The 22,831-nt window shown below is 38.6% G+C and overlaps 2 protein-coding genes across 2 annotated transcripts in view; both read left to right on the top strand.

Moving 5' to 3' along the window:
• Positions 1-10,516, top strand: part of ccdc57 (coiled-coil domain containing 57) — a 48,149-nt gene extending 37,633 nt beyond the window's left edge. Inside the window, exons 11-14 of the mRNA XM_069518092.1 lie at positions 1,568-1,844; positions 3,997-4,058; positions 4,318-4,528; positions 10,381-10,516. Coding sequence (XP_069374193.1) covers positions 1,568-1,844; positions 3,997-4,058; positions 4,318-4,528; positions 10,381-10,481 — 651 coding nt within the window. The 3' untranslated portion in view covers positions 10,482-10,516. The remainder of the gene's footprint in view (positions 1-1,567; positions 1,845-3,996; positions 4,059-4,317; positions 4,529-10,380) is intronic.
• Positions 10,517-19,031: 8,515 nt separating this feature from the next.
• Positions 19,032-22,831, top strand: part of fasn (fatty acid synthase) — a 61,204-nt gene continuing 57,404 nt past the window's right edge. Inside the window, exon 1 of the mRNA XM_069517022.1 lies at positions 19,032-19,345. The gene's annotated coding sequence lies outside the window, so the exon portion shown is untranslated. The remainder of the gene's footprint in view (positions 19,346-22,831) is intronic.

Genomic DNA, 22,831 nt, shown 5'->3' with positions numbered 1-22,831 from the left:
GACAAAGTGGCTTGTTAGAGGGACGGATGGAGGTGGGGGACTGGGGGGGTCAAAGAGGTTGGAAATAAAAAGAGCTTTTGGATGCAGAAATAGAGGCAGAGAAGGAGGAGAGAAGAAATGATATGTGAGCAGGTGTTTTGATTTTCGCCATTTGCTTTCTGATGCCTGCATAGTGGCTCTGTCGGCACGCACCATGTCAAGCTACCACGGAGCTGGAGAGGACTTTTGCACCTGTCCTGAATAAAGAGGACAGAGAGAGAAAAGTAGTAAGTCAGATGACTTCTCTGTCTGAATGTTGATGTTGCATGAACTCCATCTTGCGATAAGCTGACTGACAGTTCCAGAGGCCCCCTGTGACAAGGTGTTGGGTATGTGTGTAATGGGTGGGATAGATAAGGGTGGATAGGTTATGGTACTGTTATGAAGGCGTACGATGACTTATAGTATCTACGAGAAGACACATGAACAGGGACACATATTCAAATAAGAAAGTAAGCAGAGCAACAAAGCGTTTAGACTCCAACCAAAGACTCCTTTGTCTTTTTCCTCCATGACGCCAACCAAAGACTCTTTTGTTTTAATCCTCAGAGACTCCAACCAAAGATTCCTTTGTCTTTATCCTTAGAGTATCCACTGGTGCTGACGCTTCAACTAATTCTGTTTTTTGAACACCAGAATTGACGATTGGCTACAGCTGTGCTGACCACACCCCTGCTTATGAGTCAAACAAAGCACATGGTCGTAATGGCCCAGCAATTGAAACTGATAAAGGACAAAAGTCTAAATACTTATGGAGTCTCAGGGGTAAACAGTGTTGCAGCCAATCCAATCCAATTGAAGTAACTGGTGTCTCCTTTTGCAGACGTAATAAAACAACAGAAAATAAAAAACATAACATGCCTCCATACTGCTCATGTGGTGTCATCCAAGTGTCTGGAGGCCCCGACATTTAAATGCTTACACTGCACAGCTATTTTAAATCTTTATTCTTATTTAATTTATTTATTTGTATTCTCTATTTATATCTTAATTTTTCTTTTAATGCTTCTTTTTTGTTTTGTCTTATGTTGCATTTACAATTTGTCATGATGCCTTTTATATTCTATGTAAAACACTTTGAATTGCCTCTTTGTTGAAATGTGCTATACAAATCTAAAACTTGTCTAAACAGGTCATTGTTGGGGCGTGAGGTGTCCCTAATGATGTTTTGGGCATTGAGTCTCACCCTCTGTGTCAGAGTTCAGATTTGGTTTATTTTGGCGAAGTGAGTTAAACACACACAATGAATTTGTTTCTGGCTGATCATTAGTATCTATTAGTACAGACAGTGTATATATAGGTTATATACAATAAAATATACAGACATGTTATTTACAGACAGCATATATATATATATATATATATATAAATATACAAGAAAAAACAGTGTAAAAGACATGAATACATGAAGACCCACTGTGATTTTCCAACCTGCGTTGGTGCAGTCTTTTATGTCCATTCTGTAAAATAATACAAACAACTAAGATATATACAGTGCATTAATCAGTCTGTATTTATCCACACACAGGATTTTATACCAAGGGTAGAACTTCTGGCATCTGAAGAGATCTGCCGTTTGAAGGAGCAGAACAGCATCCTTCGGGCTGCAGTTACTCAGATGAGAAAGGACATGGAATGTTTCAACCATCCCCTATTCCACTCCCAGCCACAGGCAACCTATCCTCAGTCAGTTCAGCAACCAGGATCCCTTGCTGCCACATCCATCGATCCAACAGCTAACACTCAAATAGCCAATGGACCACTTCCCCATTGCCCTGACCTCTTTTCCAGAGTCAACCTATCAGGTTTGGACAGCACTCTTTTTAAAAAATGTTTAACATTTATTGAATTATGCTTTGCAGAATGAAAAAAAGGCATTTTCAGACCTGACATGCAGACAAGTTTGGTGAATTGTGTCCCAACTTTACTCCAGAGTCTGCTTTTCTTACATGCACAACTTAGTGGGAGGTTCTCTACACAGACCCGTTCACAACATCAAAGAGCCACAACAACATCGAATCCTCTGCATTATTCAGGCAGGAGGTGGTTCAGCCAGGTGCAGCAGGCAGAGGCAGGAAGTAACATATTAACACGATTAACACACAGTCACCGGTGACGCCTCTTATCGCCACAAACTCTATAGAAAGCCCACTGAAAAAATGTTTTGCTTGGCACAGAATGTTAGGACAAAAACAGTTTTCTGTGATGTACATCAGTAATGAGTTTACTAGGAAGATCAAGGAGGAGTGACACTGGCTCCAGGTCAAGCTTTAAGGAATAGGTCACCGAAAATTTTTTATTCTCTCATTATCTACTCACCACTATGCCGATGGAGGGGTGGGTGAAATGTTTTCGAGTTTCAGGGGTAAACAACATTACATACTTTACCCACCCCTCCATCTATATAGTGGTGATACAAAACACAGTACTGTGATGATTTGATTGATACTGTTCAGAAACCAAAGTCAGCAAGTCTCAGCAAGTACAGCATTTGTTGTGTTTTGTAAAAACACAGGAGGTGGAGTTTTAAGAGCAGGAGAACTGTTAGTAATCTCTGGTCATAGCAAATAAATGCTAACATACACTGTCACCAAATTTCTGCATTTAGCAATTTGGGGAAAATAATATATATTATGTCAATGTTAACATAGGGGAAATAACTACAGTTAGTGTATCATTGTTTGAACATCTAAAGCTCATTTTAACAATACCGTGATAAAACTGATATCCATGATAATTTAAACATCCAGCAAAGTTGAGAACAGATGATTCTGAGCCCAGTACCTCACATATTTTAAGAGAGCATTTAATTGATTGATTTATTGAGGTCTGGAAGGTTCAGACCATCCACCTCACCTGGGATTGATTAGAGATTGTCATTTACACTAGATGAAAGTCAAACCAACTGTTTATCTTACAAATTATTTTATGTGAGAGTAAAAAATCATTCTCATTGGATACAGTAAACGAGGGAGAACATGTAGCTTAGAGGTACATTTCTGCCAAGCCAGGATACAGGAAGGGGGTTCCAACATGTCAAATAAAGGGGTAAAATTGGCTTTGAACATCTGGTGAAACTCTGATGTTATGGATATTCCAAAATATACAAATTCTGTTGATGACAATTTGAAAGGAGAAGGAGAGCAAGGCAACATTCATGAACTTGAATGTTTGCTTGATCAACCTTAATACCAATCAATCATGTTTCATTTCATTTCATTTATTTGACAGGGACAATGCTCATTAAACAACAGCGAAATGACTATAAATGTGCCTGAGTTTGTCTCAATATGCACATTTTCTTCTGTTGTCCCTGGCCAGTTTTTTAAAATGGCAACCTAAAATTTGAATAAAACTACTTGTTACAGTTTGAATGTCACACTCTGACACTGCTTACCATTTTCCTCCCTCACAGCCCATCCCGAACTGCCACACCCAGAATGATAATGCTGTTACAAGGTCTCAAACAGGTTTCACAAACATGTCAGTAAATTCAGTGAATTTCAATGACCTCCCCAGTCACCAGCTCTAAATCCAGTGGAAGACCTTTGGAATATGGTGGAAAAGGAGAAAATATGTGATGCAATCATATCAACATAAAGCAGAATTAGAGAAATATTTCCAACATAATGTGGAATATATGACACAAAGCTTTAACAAGCTAATATGGATCACTTCCAATATTTAACACCATTAAAGCTAAACGTTTAAAATTGTATTTTATTCTGGTAATGTACTGACATAAACTGAATCTAATGAGCCAATGAAAGATAGGGAAAACCCATTTAAAATTACAGAGCCACTCATTCATCTTGAAATGGCTGATGGTAATGTAAGTTGTAAGAACAAATATGAAAATAAAAAACACAAATTTAAACTCTAACATATTTTTGGAATGTTGTATTGTATTGCATATTGTATTAGTTTTTATTTGTCTTCATCTGTCTTTTTCCTCAGATGGGCAGAAGGTGAATAGAGTGGCACATAAAGAATCTGCTCTCTGCAACATCATAGAAAAGGTATTGAAGGAAAGAACTAAACTAATTGAAGTTTAATGGCATCCAGGTAACTTTCTGGATCAGATGCTCAGACTAAAAGCTTGTAATGTATTAAGAGCTAAACCATAACTACGGAAATTGAAAAAAATGGCAACATAATTATGCACTAATTTTATCTCAATACTATATATCATTGCCTCAGTTAACAAGGCAGGTGATAGGAATATATTGTGTGAGGTACATCCAAATTGTTTCAAATTTAATCTTATCTTCCTTCCAGAATGCACTGGTAGAACAGCTTCAAGAGAAAAACCTGTATTTGCAGCAGCCACAGTTGGAAAATGTCCAGGGTGCAAGAGACAACCCTCCTCTACTGCATACCAGGTTGAAGCAGGCAGCATTGTGTATTGCCCGTCTGAGCAGCGAGAAACAGCAGCTGATAGAGATGGGCAACCACCTTCGTTCGCAGATTACCACTGCTGGACTACAAGGTACAATTTCAGAAATTCCTTCATATAAACTACATTAGGGGGACGTCCTATGAAAATGTTTCTTTTCTGTGCTTTTCAACATTTGTGGGTCTCTGGAGTGGCTACCAATGCTGAAAAATCAAAATATCAGGGCCATTTTGTCAAGGGGCTATCAATATACCAAAATATGTGAATCAGTGTGTCGATCAGATTAGAAGCCCAAATTAAAATCAAGTTAGGGAGCTCATGGAATTAAACTGCCGCTCTCCCTGATTCTAGACCAAGTCTACGCCCATAAATTCAGAATTATCTTTGCCAACGTGGAGTGCATTTGTCTGCTCTTTATCGAAAGTCACCTGGCTGAGGAGTGGACAAAGGCACCTCACACAGGAACACGCCAATCGGAATTGTCTGCAACAAGTTTGGTCTCTGGTCATGTTCATCAACTTCATCCATTATAGGAAGAAGAGTGTCTTTAGAAGTAGTGAGTGCTTTTATTTTGGCAGGTCATCAGGTCACATTTTACCACTGCTGCATACACCGCCAGACCTTCCCTGAACAGTAGTACAGGCTGTCTGGGTGTTGGAATTAACATAAGTCTGTGCTCAAATGGACAACTGTATAATACTTTGAAGCCGGCAGGAATGAAGCCAAAATCAAATTGGTATCTGAACAATGGATATCATTAATAGCTTGCAAATCCTGAACATATCTATACTCATAAGATGGTATGGTTTTGGAATCTGCAAGATGGGGGTATTGAAAGGACTGGTGGTTTCTACCAGTACCCGAGGTGTCAAAAGTATTCACATTCATTACCCAAGTAGAAGTATAGATACTAGAGTTTAAAAATACTTCTGTAGAAGTTGAAGTATCAACTCAAGTTTTTTACTCAAGTAGAAGTATAAAAGTACTGGCTTCAAAACTGCACCACAGGGGCCTATAGCGCACTACACGACCTCCCCCCCAAAAACATAATTTTCCTAAAGGCCATAATGACTATAATGTTATATTAAAATGTTAATGTTGAAAAATTTGGGATGCACTAGGCTACCCGTTTCAGCCTCATATATGCCCAATGAAAATGAATGAATTTTAGTATAATGCAAATACATTAAAGAACCATATATGTGTGCTACTGAGCATTAACATGTGTTTCATGGAGCGGAAGATATGATGACTAGTTATATGCCTATAAGCATTGTAATGGTGCAAAAAGTCAAACTTCAGAGGCATGTTTTCAAGAACCTTTATTGGAATGTAAATGAACATCCAAGCTTAGCTGCAGGTGATTAATCAAAAAAAAAAAAGATCAAACATCCTTCCCTTCATCCCACTTTGTGTGTGTGTGTTTGTGTGTGAGGATGTACATCAGTTAAGCACACTACCTGCAACAAAGAGTTACCAATAGGCTTTGTTCGGCCGCAAAAGCAGCTGGTTCTCAAAGTTCTTTGAGCCAGTGCATGCTCTTCTTGGCCTGAAGATCAGCCCTGCAACACTAAACAGTCTTTCACAGGCTGCTGAGGCAGGGAGTGCCGTATTAAGCTTCAGTGATAGCTGGCACACAGCGGGGAAGGACTTGAGTACCTCTACTGTGTCTCCGGGGCACCCCAGGTATGTGTCCAACTGCTGGGTCATTTCAAGAGGGCCGGTCCTCTTCAAGGAGGAAAAGAAGTCCTCTTCCTCAGATGATTGGGAGCACTCACTGACGTGATTCTCAGCCTGACTGTCCAGGTGGCTTCTGATATAGTCAAGGCCTGTGAAATAAAAAACAAAAATCAGTACAGATTAGACCATATGACAGTATTGTAACTGTGTACTGGATAGTATTGTTTTTGTGTGTGTGTGCGTGCACGCGTGTGCCACTAAATGTCATTTCAAACTAATTTCACTGCTTCCATGGAAATGACATGTATTAAGGGCAAGTTGAGAAGTGAGACACTTACCAAGTTTAAGGATATTGTTGTCACTTGTCCAGCAGGTCTTAAATTTTGGAACTAGAAAGGCTGCAACTCTGGATCTGCAAGCATCTCTCCGAAGCGTTTTTCAAGGCCTGAAAGAAGTGCAGCAATCAAAAGCTCACAGAACTTGGAGGCGACCTGAAGGTGCTGGAGCTTGGTCCTCAGTAGAGTTATGGTGGGGACATCAAGTACCTTTGCAACTGGGCTCATCGTCTTCGCATATTCTGCAAGAAATGGAGGAACTGATAATTAAAAAGGAAACATATTGTCATCTGAGACTTTTAGAAATGTAGTTGTGTTGCTACAAATTACACCCATTTCTATATTATTCTTTCTACGGCTGAGAAGAGAGAATTCCACCTTGTCGCGACAGGCCTTACAAGCTGGAGTTTGCAGTTGTCTTGAATTACTTCAGATGCAGTGGTTGATCTTGAACTTTTGTTCCACAAGCTAGAGCATTTGGCAAATGTGGACCTCGACACGCGCTTGTACAATGGGTTGACCTCTGCTTTTGAAGCATCAACTGTGGACACTAAATTGAGGAGGTGGCAGGCGCAGCGATGGTGCTTGGGTAGTTGGTATTCCAAATAGTCATCTTCGTCCAACATGGCTCCAGCATTAACAAATTCAGCACCCTCACCGCTTTCCTCTTTTTCATCGTCATCATCGTTTTGGGCACCATCATCCTCTTCTCCATCACCCTCTCCTGCAGGTTCAGGATTGTTGTTCTCGTCAGTCTGCCCATAAACTCTGAAGGCTTTCAGGAAGTTTGATCCATTGTCAGTTGTAGTGCGAACGATCTTCTCTCTGATATTGAATTCTGTGTGAATATCATTTAGGGCACCAGCCAGGGCAGAAAAAGTGTGTGACCCTCTAAGTTGCTTGCATGCCAAGGCAGCACAGGATCTCTGCATTGTCTGGGGGTTAAACCAGTGCGCAGTGACACCAATGAAACTGCGACGGTGTGCCGTCCTGCAGTCTGTTGTTGTTGCTATGAACTGAACTTCACTGAGGGCAGCTTTCAGTTTTCTTTTCATTTCAACAGAGGCCTTTGTGACTTTGTTTTTAGTATTGTGTGTCATTACATTTGTATTTGGCTGAAGATGTTGCACAAGATCAATGAAGACCTGTTGCTGAACAATGTTGGGTGGGTGCAAGCCTTGGACAACAAAATTGAGGACTACTTTATCCACACTTGCCTGGGACACTTTTAGAGTCTCCCACAGCTTGGTTTGTTTGGAAGGTGGGGCCAATGAACCTTCAGTGGATGACTTCCTTTTGAGGGCTGCAGAAGTAAGTTGTGTGTACCTCTCTAGATGAGTGGGGTGTTTCTTCTGTGGAGAAAATACATGCACAGGCACAGATTGAGATTCATATTATTTCTCTCAAACCACAAGCTCAGACTATCTAGGACTTCCACTGTATTAATTGCCATGCCTGGCTACCAGCCTCCTCGCTGGTGCTTGGTTGGGATATATCCGAAATGGAGCAGATGAGCCTGGCAGCGGGACGAAGCAGTAGTGATGGCAGCGGAGCGCAACACTGAAGCTTCGATACGCACTTCAAACCCGGAACTACAATTCCATGAACCACTGCTTCGAGGCTTGCTTGCGTGTGATGTGATTTGTAACATGCAGGGGCGATGGATCACATGCAGACCAATAGTGTGTCGGAATGGTATATGTTTATACTCCTCAACCAATCGCAATCAAATTCACTCTATGTTTTTGAACGATGAAAAAAACCCAGGCAAAAATGAAATACGAGTAACGAGGCTGTTTTAAAAATGTAAGGAGTAGAAAGTACAGATAATTGCTTGAAAATGTAAGGAGTAGAAGTAAAAAGTCGGCTGAAAAATAATTACTCCAGTAAAGTATAGATACCCAAAAATTCTACTTAAGTAAGGTAACAAAGTATTTGTAATTCGTTACTTGACACCTCTGACCAGTACACCTCAGTCCAGCAGAGATTGAATCACGCCTTCAATGCCTGTTATCGCTCTGAGAGGCAAGGGATACTACTAAATTGCATGTAGCATAGCATTAGCATTTACTCTCACTATGTTAGTCTAGAAAATTCAACATTAAAATGCACGTAGGCCATGTAGAGATCTTGGCTAAAATACTTGTTATTGGTTGGTTGTGAATGGAGAAGCGGCATACTGCTTCTCTCTTTGGCTGGCATGTAGCCACCATCTCTTCAATATGTTTTGGTTCACAGACACACAGCAACATGTGGATGTGTGTCACTTACTCTGTACAAATTATTTTGACTGTTGAATTGGAAAGGTGCACCATTGTGGACCAACAAAATATTCATATTTCAACAATTGTTTTGTATCCAAAAAGGCATTAGCTTATTTATCTGTAGAAGTGAATGCTTTTGCACAGTAACACTGCAAGACAGGTCTCATTACAATCATCAATGCCTTTCAAGCTGTAAATGTTTGCATTAGGGTGATGGATAGAACAGTAAACAAAACTTTAAAGGCAAAAACTATTTTAATTGAGTGTAAAGAGAGATAAGGTTGAATGTGTAATTTTTTAAATTTAAATAGTGTTGATACTCAATTTTCTGAAAGTTTAATGTAGAATTAGAAGCGTAGTGAAACCACAAGTTTTTAAAAAGGAATATATATAAATTGTTTTATTATTTTTGTATTTATTAAGTGTAAACTAAACTTTAGGATTAGTTGTTCATAACTTAAGTGATTGAGTCATACAAATTCAATTGTGGGATTGATTGTAAAATTATTATTTATTTATTTATTTTCTGCAAAGTTACCTGCATTTTATTTCAAATTGTCCATCCACAGACTTAAAGTCTGAAAAGTCCAACTCTCAAATTCAGTTAACTAGATCACCCATAAGATGGAGACAAATTTGACAAAGTTGTGTGGGTGTTTTGTTTCAACAGGAGGAGAGGGATGATGACGGTGTTTAATTTAGTATCGCTTGAAGTGGCCTGCTTCTTGACGTTTTATCAGTTTCATACAGAACACAGTGAGAGTAACTTCTAAGTTAATGGCTTTAAACCTTTCATACAATAGAACATGAGGCATGGTCATTCATCTGCGTTACTTTACATAAATTAGAATTTTATAATGTGTTTTTTGCATTTTGCTGATTTTGAACATTAGTGATTATTATTCTATATAGTATGGTAGTAATAGAAGAGGAGAGTATAGAGACTGTCTGTCTCTCCCTGCTCTACTTTAGATCTGAACTCGGAGGTCATCTATCTCTTACTTGCAGTATAGTGATTTGATATGATGAAACATTTTATTTAAAAAAAAATGTTTTACAAATTGTTCACAGTTTAGTTTTAACCTCAGCTGTGGACTGATTATGTTGGCATATTCACATCAGTCTGAAAAATAAAAAAACACTCATACATTTATTTTTTAAACCCTGCTGCAGCCTCTCAGCTTCCACAGTTACATTTTCCTTTGCTACATCAGTGGTGGCAAACTTAGGATTTTGAATGAAAAGTCAGAAAGTCTTTCGTCCCAGCTGGCAGCTATTGTTTTTGCTGGGCGTGACCCAAAGTCACCCCAGAAAGTCCCAAAAGACATAGGCTCCTCCCCAGGGTGCAGTGGGCGACAGCTATTGCCTGTGCCGAGAAAGAACCTAAGTCGCCCCGAAAACCGACCAACCACTGTTAAACATAATTAGTACAGACTTAGCACACTAGTACAGTGCATTATAAATATATATATCCCATTTTCACTACAGCTAAGTTCACCTCCTTTCATTTCGGCTGATTCAGTTTTGATTCAGATAGATCAATTTGTATTTGACTGTCACACAGGGGTTGGGCGTCAGGTCAGTCGTCTAAGAAAAAACAACAGGCAACTCCCCTGCACACTCATACTGGCCTTTGATTGTTGCAAATTTGTTACTGGGCAAACAGGTCGGTGGATGATGCAGTCAACATTGGACTGCACTACATGCTGCAACATCTCAAGGGACATACGCATGGGTTCTGTTTGTGGACTTCAGCTCAGTGTTTAACACCATCATCCTGGAATACTCCAACCCAAACTCTCCCAGCCTCTACCTGTCAGTAGATCAGTAACTACCTGACAGACAGGAGGCAGCAGGTAAGGCTGGGAAACGTCACATCCAGCACCTGAACCATCAGCACCGGCGCCCCCCAGGGATGTGTGCTCTCCCCACTGCTCTTCTCCATCAACACCAACGACTGCACCTCATGAGACCCGTCTGTTAAACTTTGCAGTTCACAGACGACACTACGGTCATCAGCCTCATCTGGGATGGTGTGAGTCTGCGTACAGACAGGAGGTTGAACAGCTGGCCCTCGGGTGTGGTCAGAACAACCTGGAGCTGGACAAGCTCAAAACTGAGGAGATGACAGGACTTCAGGAGGAGCCCTCCAATACTGCCCCCCTCAATAGTACTGTGTCTGCTTTGGAGACCTTCAGATTTCTGGGATCCACAATCTCCAAGGACCTAAAGTGGACAGGAACAGACTACAACGGACAGTCAGGTCTGCAGAAAAAATCAACTAGCTGTGGCTGAGGGGTTGAGCGGTTGTCCTCCAACCAGAAGGTCAGAAGTTCAATCCCCAGTCTTCTCATCTGCATGCCAAAGTTTCCTTGGGCAAGATGCTGAACCCCAAATTGCCCCATAGAACAAAAATAAGTGCTGCTAATAGATGCACTGTATGAATGTGTGTGTGAATGGGTGAATGGCAAACTGTAGTGTAAAGCACTTTGAGTGGTCATCAAGACTAGAAAAAAGCTATATTAATACAACCATTTACTTCCTTGGACAGATTATCATAGAATGAGAGCCTTTATATGACTGTGGGGAGAGAGAATTCAGTTAGGCTGACATATTCTTCAGGATGCAGCCACCACTGAGAACCTCTGTCTTGAGTCCAACTCAACTCAAAATTTACCAGATCTACACTTGTTTCTCTTACTCGACCAGGTAGTATCCTAGTTTAGAAACACAATCTCTGTAGCAAGGCATCAGATCTCACTGATCAGATCTCAGGATCTTGAGTTTCAGCCTATGTTACCTGTTCCTGCCGCTAGCATAGCCTCACTCAAAGTCACTTTTGTGCAGTATCACCTGCTTTAACTTGAAAATTATATCTAGTCTACATTATATTCCTATACTTGACTGCTAAGCTAACAAAACATCATGCCATACCTGCCTTGCAACTATGCCTCACTTCAGAAAGCAAATATAAAGATTGCTGACCTCCTGTCGGAGGACATCCGGCGGCTTTCGGATGAGCTGCACAGAACAGAACAGAGACTCCTTCTTGAGCAGCTTTATCGAAGAGCAGACCTTAACACAAACATCCCTGACCCAGTTCTCTGGGAACCCTTACACCTGTCACCAGCTTTCATCCTGTTCAAGGTTCTATTCTTGGTCCCATCCTATTTTTGCTGTACCTTCTCCCATTAGTAAATGTCATCAGCAATTTTAATGGGATATCATATCATTCTACCTCAAATCTACCTGTCTTTTAAGCCAGACAATGTCACTGCCATTGAGGAATGTATGCCACTTAACTCCCTTCAGTTAAATTCAAACAAAACAGAAAATATGATCTTCAGTCCCGATCAGCTAGCGGGCAAACTTCATCATTTCTCGGTCCCTGGCAACCAATGTTAAAACCACAGCTAAAAACAGGCATCACATTTGATTCCCATCTGAATTTTGCACACGTTAATGAAATCATAAAATCCTGCTACTTCCATCTACGAAATATTTCCAAAATTAAATAAATTCTCTCCCTATCTACCTCGCCTTTGTCTTTTCCTATCTTGACTATTACAATGCATTTTAAACATGTCTTAGTCAAACCATAGTAACTCGTTAGATCTTGTTCAAAAGGCTGCTGCCCGTATTTTAACTAAAACAAACCATATGTGTCATATCACACCAATCCTTGCATCTCTTCAGTGGCTGCCAGTTAAATTTCAATGTTAAGATTATTTTCAACATAGGCTGGCCCCTACTTACATTTCGCAACTCTGACTCCCTACAATTACAGTCGCAACGTGCAATCGGCTAGCCTGTCCTTGTTAGCGGTCCCTTGGTCAGACTGGCTACTTGAGGTGACCAGGCTTTCTATTTCAGGGTCCCGAGGCTCTGGAACTCCCTGCCTGATGAGATTAGGATCACCAACTCACTACCTATTGTGAAATCACTGCTAAAACATATTTTTTACAGTAAAGCATTTTTAACATGAAATTTGTATTTCTGGTACCACTGTGTTGTTTTAACTAATGTATTTGTTTTATCTTATTTTTATTGCAACTACATTTTATGTTTTTTCTTAAATATGACAGCTTTTGACTCTGCTGCCTATGAGAGTGGGTATTTAGTTTAGTTAAAAAGGGCATAGACATCAGGTTTACCTTTAGCCTCTGCATACCTCAGGCACGGCTTTTCACACTATTGCGATTAAAAGGCTGAAACACCTGATGAAGCCAAGGCACAATTGAAGATTATTAGTATTTTCATTATAACAACCTGTCTGACAGAGATCAAATGTGATTGATACACAACTGTTACTGGTCTCTCTCTCCCCCCATCTCTCTCACCTCTTAGCCACCCACCTTTCATCTCTTCCCCATTTTCTCCGCTCATCCCAAGCGGTCAAGGCTGATGGCTGCCCACACTAAGTCAGGTCCTGAGAGGTTTCTTCCAGTTAATGAGAGTTTTTTCTCTTCACAGTGACCGAAGTGCTTGATCATTGTGGGCACTGTTGGGTTTCTCTATAAATTTTAATTATGTTATTATTTAGCCATTGAAATTTTAAACTTTAATTGTAATTCATTCATCTTTTTGCTATGGATCTGTTTTGTGAAGCACTTTGTACCCTTGTTTAGATAAGTGCTATACCAGTAAAGTTATTATTATTATTAATTCTAAAACAGCCTATGATGACAATGATGTTTAATAGTCCACATTTAATCAGCTTGCTTTTTTGTGTTGTTTCAGAAGTTAATTTTTATTATGTTTTTATGTGGAATTCCTCTTTTGCTTATTTTCTATTTACATAAATAAACAGGGCAGGGGGCTGACACTCACTATGGGACTTTATTGTGTCTATTGTGTGACTGATCTAAAGGGAATACTGAGTGTATAGCACTGCAAGCCTGCCTCCTGGTCCCAACTCTGGGTTGTAAATTCGCATTTATAAGCTGTGTATTCTTAGATAAAAGAGCCACTCCATCCCAAATGGGATGAACATCTTCTCAGCTCATAAGACCAGGTTTCCTCCAAAACGTTCAGTTTCAAACAGGTCCAACTGTTTACATAGGCGAAACCGTTTGCAAGACACCATCTACAGCAAGCGGTTAAATGACAACCTTTTTCTACCAGACATCTGCTGACATTTTTGATTGGGTCGCTTTATATTTATGGAGGGTTTAAAGGGCCAAAACTAAATATATAAATATTTACTATTGTGCTTTCTCAATTCTAACATTTCTACGGTAAATTATACTCAATGAATATTGAGCACTAAAGATTAATCTTCCTACAGTGAAGATCATGTTTACCTTGAACAACAACATTTTTGTTGGATCATAAATTATTTTTTTTTTGAGTTATCCAGAATAAATATTGTACTACTAATGATTCTAAGGAGCACATCATGTAACAGCAGCAACATGAACAGTATTGTCCCCATACAAGAATACTTTGGTTTTAATCAAATCAATCATTGATAATTAAGATATGAGTTGATACTTTGCGTATGTGTATTATGACAATGAGAACATTCACCATAGTGTCTTGTTTCATTTATGATGGGGTAAATGTGCAAAAACGAGGCAAGTCATCTGTAGTCAATGTAAAATGTACTACATTTTAATCATAAATATCAGAGGTTAAGTCAACACTTAATTATGTATATCTTATACATTCTTTTAAAGTGTTAACAGCAGTAAATTAAGTCACAATTAATCCTGGTGAACTCATGTTGTACAGTTCCAGCTGTTTGTGATTGAGGACTCTTCATGTCACATTGGTAAACACTTGACTGTGAAGGCTATGACTGCTGAAGTTGCCCCATTTACTAACTCTAGGTAAATAATTTGCAATTTATGTTTTAAAAATGTTACTACCACCTCTATAAATAGCAGAAATTAGGTCAAAAGTAAGAAATTTAATCTGAGAATAGGGAATTAAAGATAAAGTTATGTTGGTCTGTCATCTCACAACAATACACTGACAGTTAATGCTATTGTTTAACCACATGTAAGAAATTACCAAAACTTTACGTTCAACTGAACTATCAGCACATCCTCCTGGACTTTTTAAATGTACCTTATTATTGAGCTTAACTTTAACACCTGGTAAACAACGATTAGCTGCCCTGCTTATAATAGAGCTTCACTTCAATACCTCGTTAACACAGGTTAGCAGCCCTGGGGGAACTGACAGGCCCAGCATTGCAGTGCTATCGGCTAACTATCTAACTTGGTTAGCATCATAATTCACATTCACTGGGACAGTAACTAGCATGCAAACAGTTTCCTCTTCTCCAGTCCCAACACATAGAAACACACGTAACTTTTGTTGAGCAGAGAACACACGTGAAGACCAAAACGTTAAGAGAACAAGGATAAATAAAAGTCTAAATAATAGTATAAATAAAAAATAAAGTATAGATAAATAGACTGAACTATAAATAAAGAAATAAAAGTATAAATAAAAAAAATCGAAATATATAAATAAAAGTATAAAAAAATACAGAAATAAATGTAAAAATAAGTTGATGATAGGCCTCTGTCTTATATCTTGTTTTAATTAAGTGAGAAGATAACACCCAAGACAATGGAGGTAAATTATGAAGTTACAGAAATGATAACAATTTTTTTTAAATAAATTATTACTATTTCTCTTTGTCCCTGTCTTTTTCTTCCTCTCCTCCTTTGCAAAGAATGTAATTGATGGCCAGACACCTCAGACCACAGACACATTTTTGACACCCACACATATTAATCTTAACTATGTTAAAGAAACCAGCAAATGAGACTGTTATCTGTGATGTACATTGAAAGTGTACCTCTCTTGTCTTCCTACCTTAAGGTAACGGTAAGCTGAGCAGGAGGGAGACAACTAAGTCTGTTACAGTGGTGCTGAAGTCCAGATGAAGGTGCATCGTATCGGTGCTCCCATTCCTGTAAAACACCACCAAACACTGCCAAGATCTGGAGACATGGAGCCCATGTCAAGACCAGAAACTACAATGGCTGACACACACAGGAAAAAACTGTTAGTATATTAGTCATGTCCCTCTCAGCCTGTGACAGCAAAGTCAAAACTCAAAATATATTTATTTTTTCAGCTCCTATCATCATCAGAGCTCTCTGAGCAGCAGACCTCAATTTGAAAATAAACCTATAGGCTCCTATTTTCAAATACAAGTATTGTAGGGACAAATCTTTTTGTTTTACTGCCTTGTAATAATATAAAAATGATCGCAAGATTCGTTCTTCAGGTTGTACTGTTCACTTGATTGACACAAATCTAAGAGTAACGCACCCAGAAAATGAATATTTTGCTATGAATGGTAATATCTGACCAAAAAGTATGCTGTGCATGAATATTATAATCATCATAATTATATAATTATAGAGTAGCTGAGGCTAAAGGTAAATCTGACAATCTTAACAAATGCACTCACAGTAAAATCTTATTTTCATAAACAATATGATATCTGTACCATAAGAATGAACCTTATTGTCCATTCACATGGAAGATCTATCATCTATTACCTTGGTTTTCAGCAGGATCTCGGATAAAGTTGATGATAGGCCTCTGTCTTATATCTTGTTATAACGAGAAGATAACACCCAAGACAATAGGAGGTTAATAATGAAGTTCCAGATATTATAACAAAATATACTTTTAAAAATGATTACCATTTCTTTTCCTCTCCTCCTTTTTTCCTGTTTTCTCTTACTCTCCCTTGAATGTTTTTATTTTCATGTCTTTTTCTTAAAAACGCTTACGTTTTTTGTAATCATCATAGGCAAATCATGTGAATTGAACACGTGTACAACACGACACGTGACACACACAACCAGTTTAAGTGAGCGGAGTGACACGGATTCATGATCCGACACCATCGATTAATAACTAAATACATGATCGTCATCTAAATCATCCAAATAAAAACAGAACAAATGAAAGTAAACTAGTTGATTTGCATCTGTATGAACTGCACTCGTTCGAAGTATAAACTTCTCGTCAGTCTCTGTTTACACACTGAATTACTTCCGTGGACGCGCTATCGGAATGGTCCATTGTAGTGGGGACTGAGGGGGGAGAGGGGTTGCTGAGATACTAGTTACTCATAAATTATAGACATTGTGATGCCATTTTAGCGTATGGATTTTTAGAATGGAATTTTTAATTAACGAAAAGTTAAAATTAGATCTTAACCAAAAGTTTATTAGGTGTTTTATGGGAGTTCTGGGCCAAAAGCCCTACCTACCTTTGCCTAATGGTTAAGTCTGTCTCTGCTGACTTTGTTTTTCTTTTACTACCTCATCGGACTATTATACACGTCTGCAAGGTTAGAAGACTAACTTTTCCTGTGTAACTAGGGATGCTAGACATGGAGCCTACATGTGGATGAGGACATATGTGGGGCCTTTGAAATGCTGACAGTTGCAATGGCGGCACGTTGCAGCATTATCTGCCCATTTCTGACGGCTTGAATAACAAAGTAAAAGGGTGTGCTGGTTATGTGTTGCAGCAGAGGGAACGATATGTGAAACCCTTTGCTGGGCTGCCTAAATTAGCTCAATCAAGCTTAATGCGATGGGTAATAGAATTACTTTCGATAAAAAATGGGCTGTAAAATTAATTTATCTTAAAGACATGATCTATAAAATTAACTTCTGCTATAGAATCCGAGACAAGGAATTAATTTCTGAAAGAAAAGCTATTTATGTTAAACTCTAATCGTATACTTGGTGAGCATTGTGTTTATTATCATTATTTGATTTAACAAGCTGTTTAAGAAGGCTGGCTCCGTCATCAGCTGCAAACCGGACTCTTCTGAAGTGGTGGTGGAGAGGGGCACTGAACAAACTTGTTATCCATCGTGGACCTCCCGAGTACCCTCCACCACCTAGTGGACAGACAGCGGAGCAACAGACTGGTACAGCTCTGCTGCCGCAAGGACAGATAGAAGAAATCGTTCCTCCCAACAGCACTATGACTGTACAATTCCTCAACTCTATCAAAAGGTGACCCTCAAAATCATTAGCCCTATAGTTTCTGTCCACACCAAAACCAATAAATTTTTTGCACATCTTCTATTCATATTCATTTAGTTATGTTTATAACATATACATTTGCAAACAACTACTGGAACTTTGCACGCTTGTCTTTTTTGTCTATTGTTCTTCTATTTATTTGCGACGACCTTGACAAACTGCTGTAACAAAATAATTTCCCAATATGGGATCGATTTATCTGTCCGTCTGTCTATCTGTCTATAATTAAAGATTGTTAAAATTATTTCATCCAATGAACCCATTTGTCTGTTTCACTAGTGAGCAAAGGGTCACAGTGTGATTATTAAGCCTGTTATCGCTGTGCTACCACAGTAGGTCAATGGTAAAAAGAAAAGCATGATATTTTGTTAGAACATCATGCTATGTGAAGTCATGAACTCCAGTAACCCAGAGAAGTCAGACGAGCTTTACTGGCTACGTCATCATCAGGGCCCCGCCCTGTAATCACCCTATCTCCCAGCGACACCCTCCTGCCTGTTGTCATTGGATTAAACCTCACACCCCCACTCTGTGATTGGCTAATTTATATGCTTCCCAGAACACTTCAGCGTGTATACCCACGTGTCTCAAACCAAGTCTGCACTTTAACGTTCAGAAAGCCCGGTCCTGTAAAATTCAACAGGAACATGTAAAGGTTTATGGGCTGCTTTTAGAGAAAAGGAAAAAGACGAATGCCTGAAGACGTTATGCATATGATATCTGTGTTGTAGGCTTTAAATGGTACACATCATTTAATGAGAGTTCTCAATAAAGCAGACTGTCCCTGTTTCACATTATGCTTTATAATAATTCATAAATAACATGCCACCACGCAAATAGGTTACGATATTATATTAAACCATCCAAGATAAAATGGTACTAAATCCAAATACTGTCTATTTCATACAACTGCCACTAGGGTCCAATGATAATTAGTCAGTAAGCCACGTTTCTCGTTAACATTATACCGCAAAACATCCACATGCTTTTGCATTGTCATGACGAGGTTATTAATGTGCTCTGTACAGTTTCTCAATACTGCTATTACCGTTAAATGCAAAATTAATTGACCAGAACGTCATTGGACAAACATTATTTACATGATTTATTTCATCTTTGGGGAGAAAACTCTTCATGCCATTTGGTCGTCTGATACAGCTGTCACCAGCAGTCTGGGTAGGGGATGGGAGGGTGATTTGAACTCTAGTAACCCCATCTCGACAGTTTTTTTCTTCTGTCCGACTATACGGGGGCGTTCAACGAATTACTCCATCACTGGCTGTATCCAAGAGGCCTGCCTCTGTTCTCATTGGACTGTACGAGCTGTCAGCCCATGTGGCGTGGCCAGACAGAATGTGAGATTTAAATTCATCGGAGGAAAAAGAATCACTGATGCGCCGAAGGTAACCCTTCACACAGGGGAAACGATAGAGGCAGCCTTTCCTCCCTACAGTTTAAGTTCGAGGAACACTACCGTGGACTATCGAGCTAACGCAAATAACGAGGCACTACATACCATTCAAGCGCCGACATCTCACCAAGTGGCTCGAACTTGTGATTTTGCAGAGACATCACACCGTCGGTGAAACACAGGTAAGTTCGCTGGTGGTTACTAGCTTTGGGGTTCAGCTAGTTATGTCGTCACTGACATGCATGACCGTGTTTCTTATTGGTATAACCTGTCATTGTTATTTGTTTACAGTTAATGACAGTGTTTTATTAAACCGAAAGTCCTTTAATTTGGCGTGGCAAGGCAATTTTAACTTTAAAAAGGAATGACTTGACATATTCTCTTGGTCAATATTTTTTTTCACCTCGACATCACCATATGCAGATTTTAACTAAATGAATTGTAACTAGGAAAAGAGCTGCATTTTTTTTATTCCTCTTGATGGAGATTAACTGTGTTGATAAGACAAAACTAGGAATTATTCCTCAGTAGTATCTTATTCTTCAAATATTATGTGTTTCAATATATTGCATTAATTTTTAGTACTGATTATGGCTAAAAACCTTTATAAATTAACAAAAATGTTAACACAGATTCATATATACCGCAACCCCACAGTCATCAGGGTTTGTGTTACTTTCTCAACAGTCATAATCAAGGTGATAATGTTGCACAGACAAATTAGTGGTGGAACATTCAACATGCACACTGTAACAGCAGTGTGGTGAATGTTTAATATGATGCATCTGCATGGATGCATTGAGAGAACTGCATACATTTCGCAGCAAAATAATCCCTGCAGCTTAATCACCAAGAGATGGCTAAAAAAGTGTGGACGGGGCTCCTCAACATAGTCCATTATTACTCTTTGTAAAGTATATATCAAGTCATGAGGTTGGTACTAAAAGTAATTTAATTTCTGAGTGACAATACGGCTGGTATTAAAATATTTCTATGTATATGTATATCTATAGTATATGTGACCATTAGGTGTTACAATATATCATAGAAAAAAAGATGTGGTGAAACTCGTCCAATAAAAGCAATCAAGCTACATTACAGTCAGTGGTGAAAAAAGTGTTCAGATCCTTTATTTAAGTACTTCAGTATCAGTACCAAAATGTGAGCTGCTTTTAGACATGCACTGAACTTCAGGGAATCTCCGGACATTCATGCAGAGGGCTGTACGTGAGAACACAAAAAGTAAGTCTGAGTTAGAGCCTCCTGATTTTCTCAGGAATATTCCCGGTCAGCCTCCAGGTAAAAACTAGACCAGATGACGTTGTGAAAAAACAGCTGGAAACAAAACAAAACAAAAATTAAATTAAAGACAATATCTCACAGTGACTACGAATATGTCAAGAGGACTTTTGGTGATAGGTGATGCATCAATGTCAACGTATGTGAACAAAAACACGTGATCCCCACAGTGGAATTAATGTTACATCCTGCCTCTGTCTGCTGAAATACCTCTGTGAGATTTCTGTGTTGTGAATACGTTGTTCATGTGTGAAAAGCACACTTTGGAGAAGTTCCGGCTCCATTCTGTGGACATTCATAGTTAAAGTATTAAACTTTTTAACTGCTCCTAAAGAAGCTCTACCTCCCACATTCATGCATGCGCAGTGCCAAGGCAGCCACTGGTCTCAAAAAGCTGAAATTAGACACCTCAGACCTAAGTAAATGGGACAACACAATGCTGACCTATTGGTTCTCTTAAACAGCAAAAGTTAATTAACATTACCCACCTGACAAGCAGAAAAAGTGGAACCTCTTCACCCCTTTTCATCCCTTTCAACTCTCTGTGGTCTTTTCACAGCTGAAATGCATCACTGATGTTCACGCAGATCTTCGCCCTTTTATTACTTTGTTATCTTCACTGGGTTAGCTATGAAATTGATATTGGGTATAACATTCCATGAGATAGTGGTGTTAGCATTTCCAGTGGCTAACAGTAGTTGTTTCACTTTGTAATACGTTATATGATCTTACATTTTCATGTTGTCCTCTAATCCCTCGATAGTAGAAGGCAGAAGAATCATTACATTATGGATAAGAGTACCTTTAGCCCAAGAGGATGTTTATGACTGTTTATGACTCAGGGAAACTGTTTTCCCCCAGTCCAGTGCACAAACACAAATACCCATGTTGCTAATTGGTTGGAATAGTTATGTGCTGTTTGGGTAGCCCGGTTGTCGTTGTTTCCCTAATACAGAAACAGGCCTGTGTATATAAACCAGTTATAGAATTTGATAAAAACTGTATTGGATTAAAATCAAGTTTTTTACTACAAACCTTCCAGGCTAGTAGCGTGTTAATTACAGTGAAATATTTATCCATTTATTTTTTAATTTCTTTGTTGTTTATAAAGATAAGACAGTCCAAAGGCATACTAAATTTCGGGGGTTTTGATTTGTAGATAAATAACATGGCAAAATTTGAAAAAGAAAATAAAACCTTATCCCTTTATTCTTCCTATCAGGGACAGCTGTAGAGTGCAGCATTTAGACATATCCATTTTGATCTTATCTATTAGAGGGGTGTTGTTATCCTTCAGCAAATTATCTAAATGTGGCGTAATATTTATTCCCAAATACTGAATTCCATTGCAAGGGACAATACCTCTGCATTTTTTTCTGTTGGTGTCATATGTAGGAGACAAGCGTTGGCTTTGTTAAAATGAATTTAAAATCCTGAATATTTTCAATATTGTTCTATTGTGCAACATATATATACATATGTATATGTTTAATCTTTTAGATCAGTAATGTATGAAATTATATCATCTGCACATAGAGATATTTCTTGTTCATTATTATAAATCCTTATCCCTCTGGATAAAGAGAAGAAGTCAGAGGTTACACCAATAGTATTAACTGGTGCTTTAGGATTTTTATAAATTGATTTGATCCAACCTATATAATTAGAACACACATTGAATTTATTTAAAATAAAAATTTAGGGGGTCATTGCCACACAATATGTGCTATGTTCATAGATTGAGAAAGTCTGAGAGAATAATTGGAGTAATTCTATGATCTTTTATCATGTACATATATTTTGAATGGATAAAAAATAATCTATTCAAGAATATGAATTATGAACATTTGAGAAAAAGTTATAATCTCTGACACCCTGCCTCAATATGTGCCCAAACATCTGATCAGCCACATTCTTTACAGAACCCCTGAAGGACTTTTGAAGATTTCGAAATAAGGTTCTTAGTCTGATTGGATTAATCTAAGATCGAATTCATTGTGCAGTTGAAATCTCTGCCTATCACCCCAAATCCTTTACAGTTTGCATTAAAGAGCAGCACCCGACATGAATGTTGGTTCATCTGCATTGGAAGCATAAATAACAGAGTAATATTCCGTGGATCAAACCTGAAACACGAACCTACCATTTGGGTCTGCAGTTAATTGTTTTAAATTGAAAGGGGTCATTTTATTGATCCAAATAGCTCTTCCTCTACTATGGGTCTTATATAAAGAAAAGTGCCTAACCCACCCAGTCCCTTCTTAATGTTATATGTTCATTGTCTGAAAGGTATGTTTCTTGTAAAAAGGCCACATCAACTCTGTCTTTTAAGAAAATGTAATATTTTATGATATTGATATTCCACTGGA

Source organism: Paralichthys olivaceus, chromosome 21 (genome assembly GCF_024713975.1).
Source record: "Paralichthys olivaceus isolate ysfri-2021 chromosome 21, ASM2471397v2, whole genome shotgun sequence".
NCBI lineage: Eukaryota > Metazoa > Chordata > Actinopteri > Pleuronectiformes > Paralichthyidae > Paralichthys > Paralichthys olivaceus.
The sequence above is the reverse complement of the archived record's forward strand: the minus strand, read 5'-3'. Positions and strand labels throughout refer to the sequence as shown.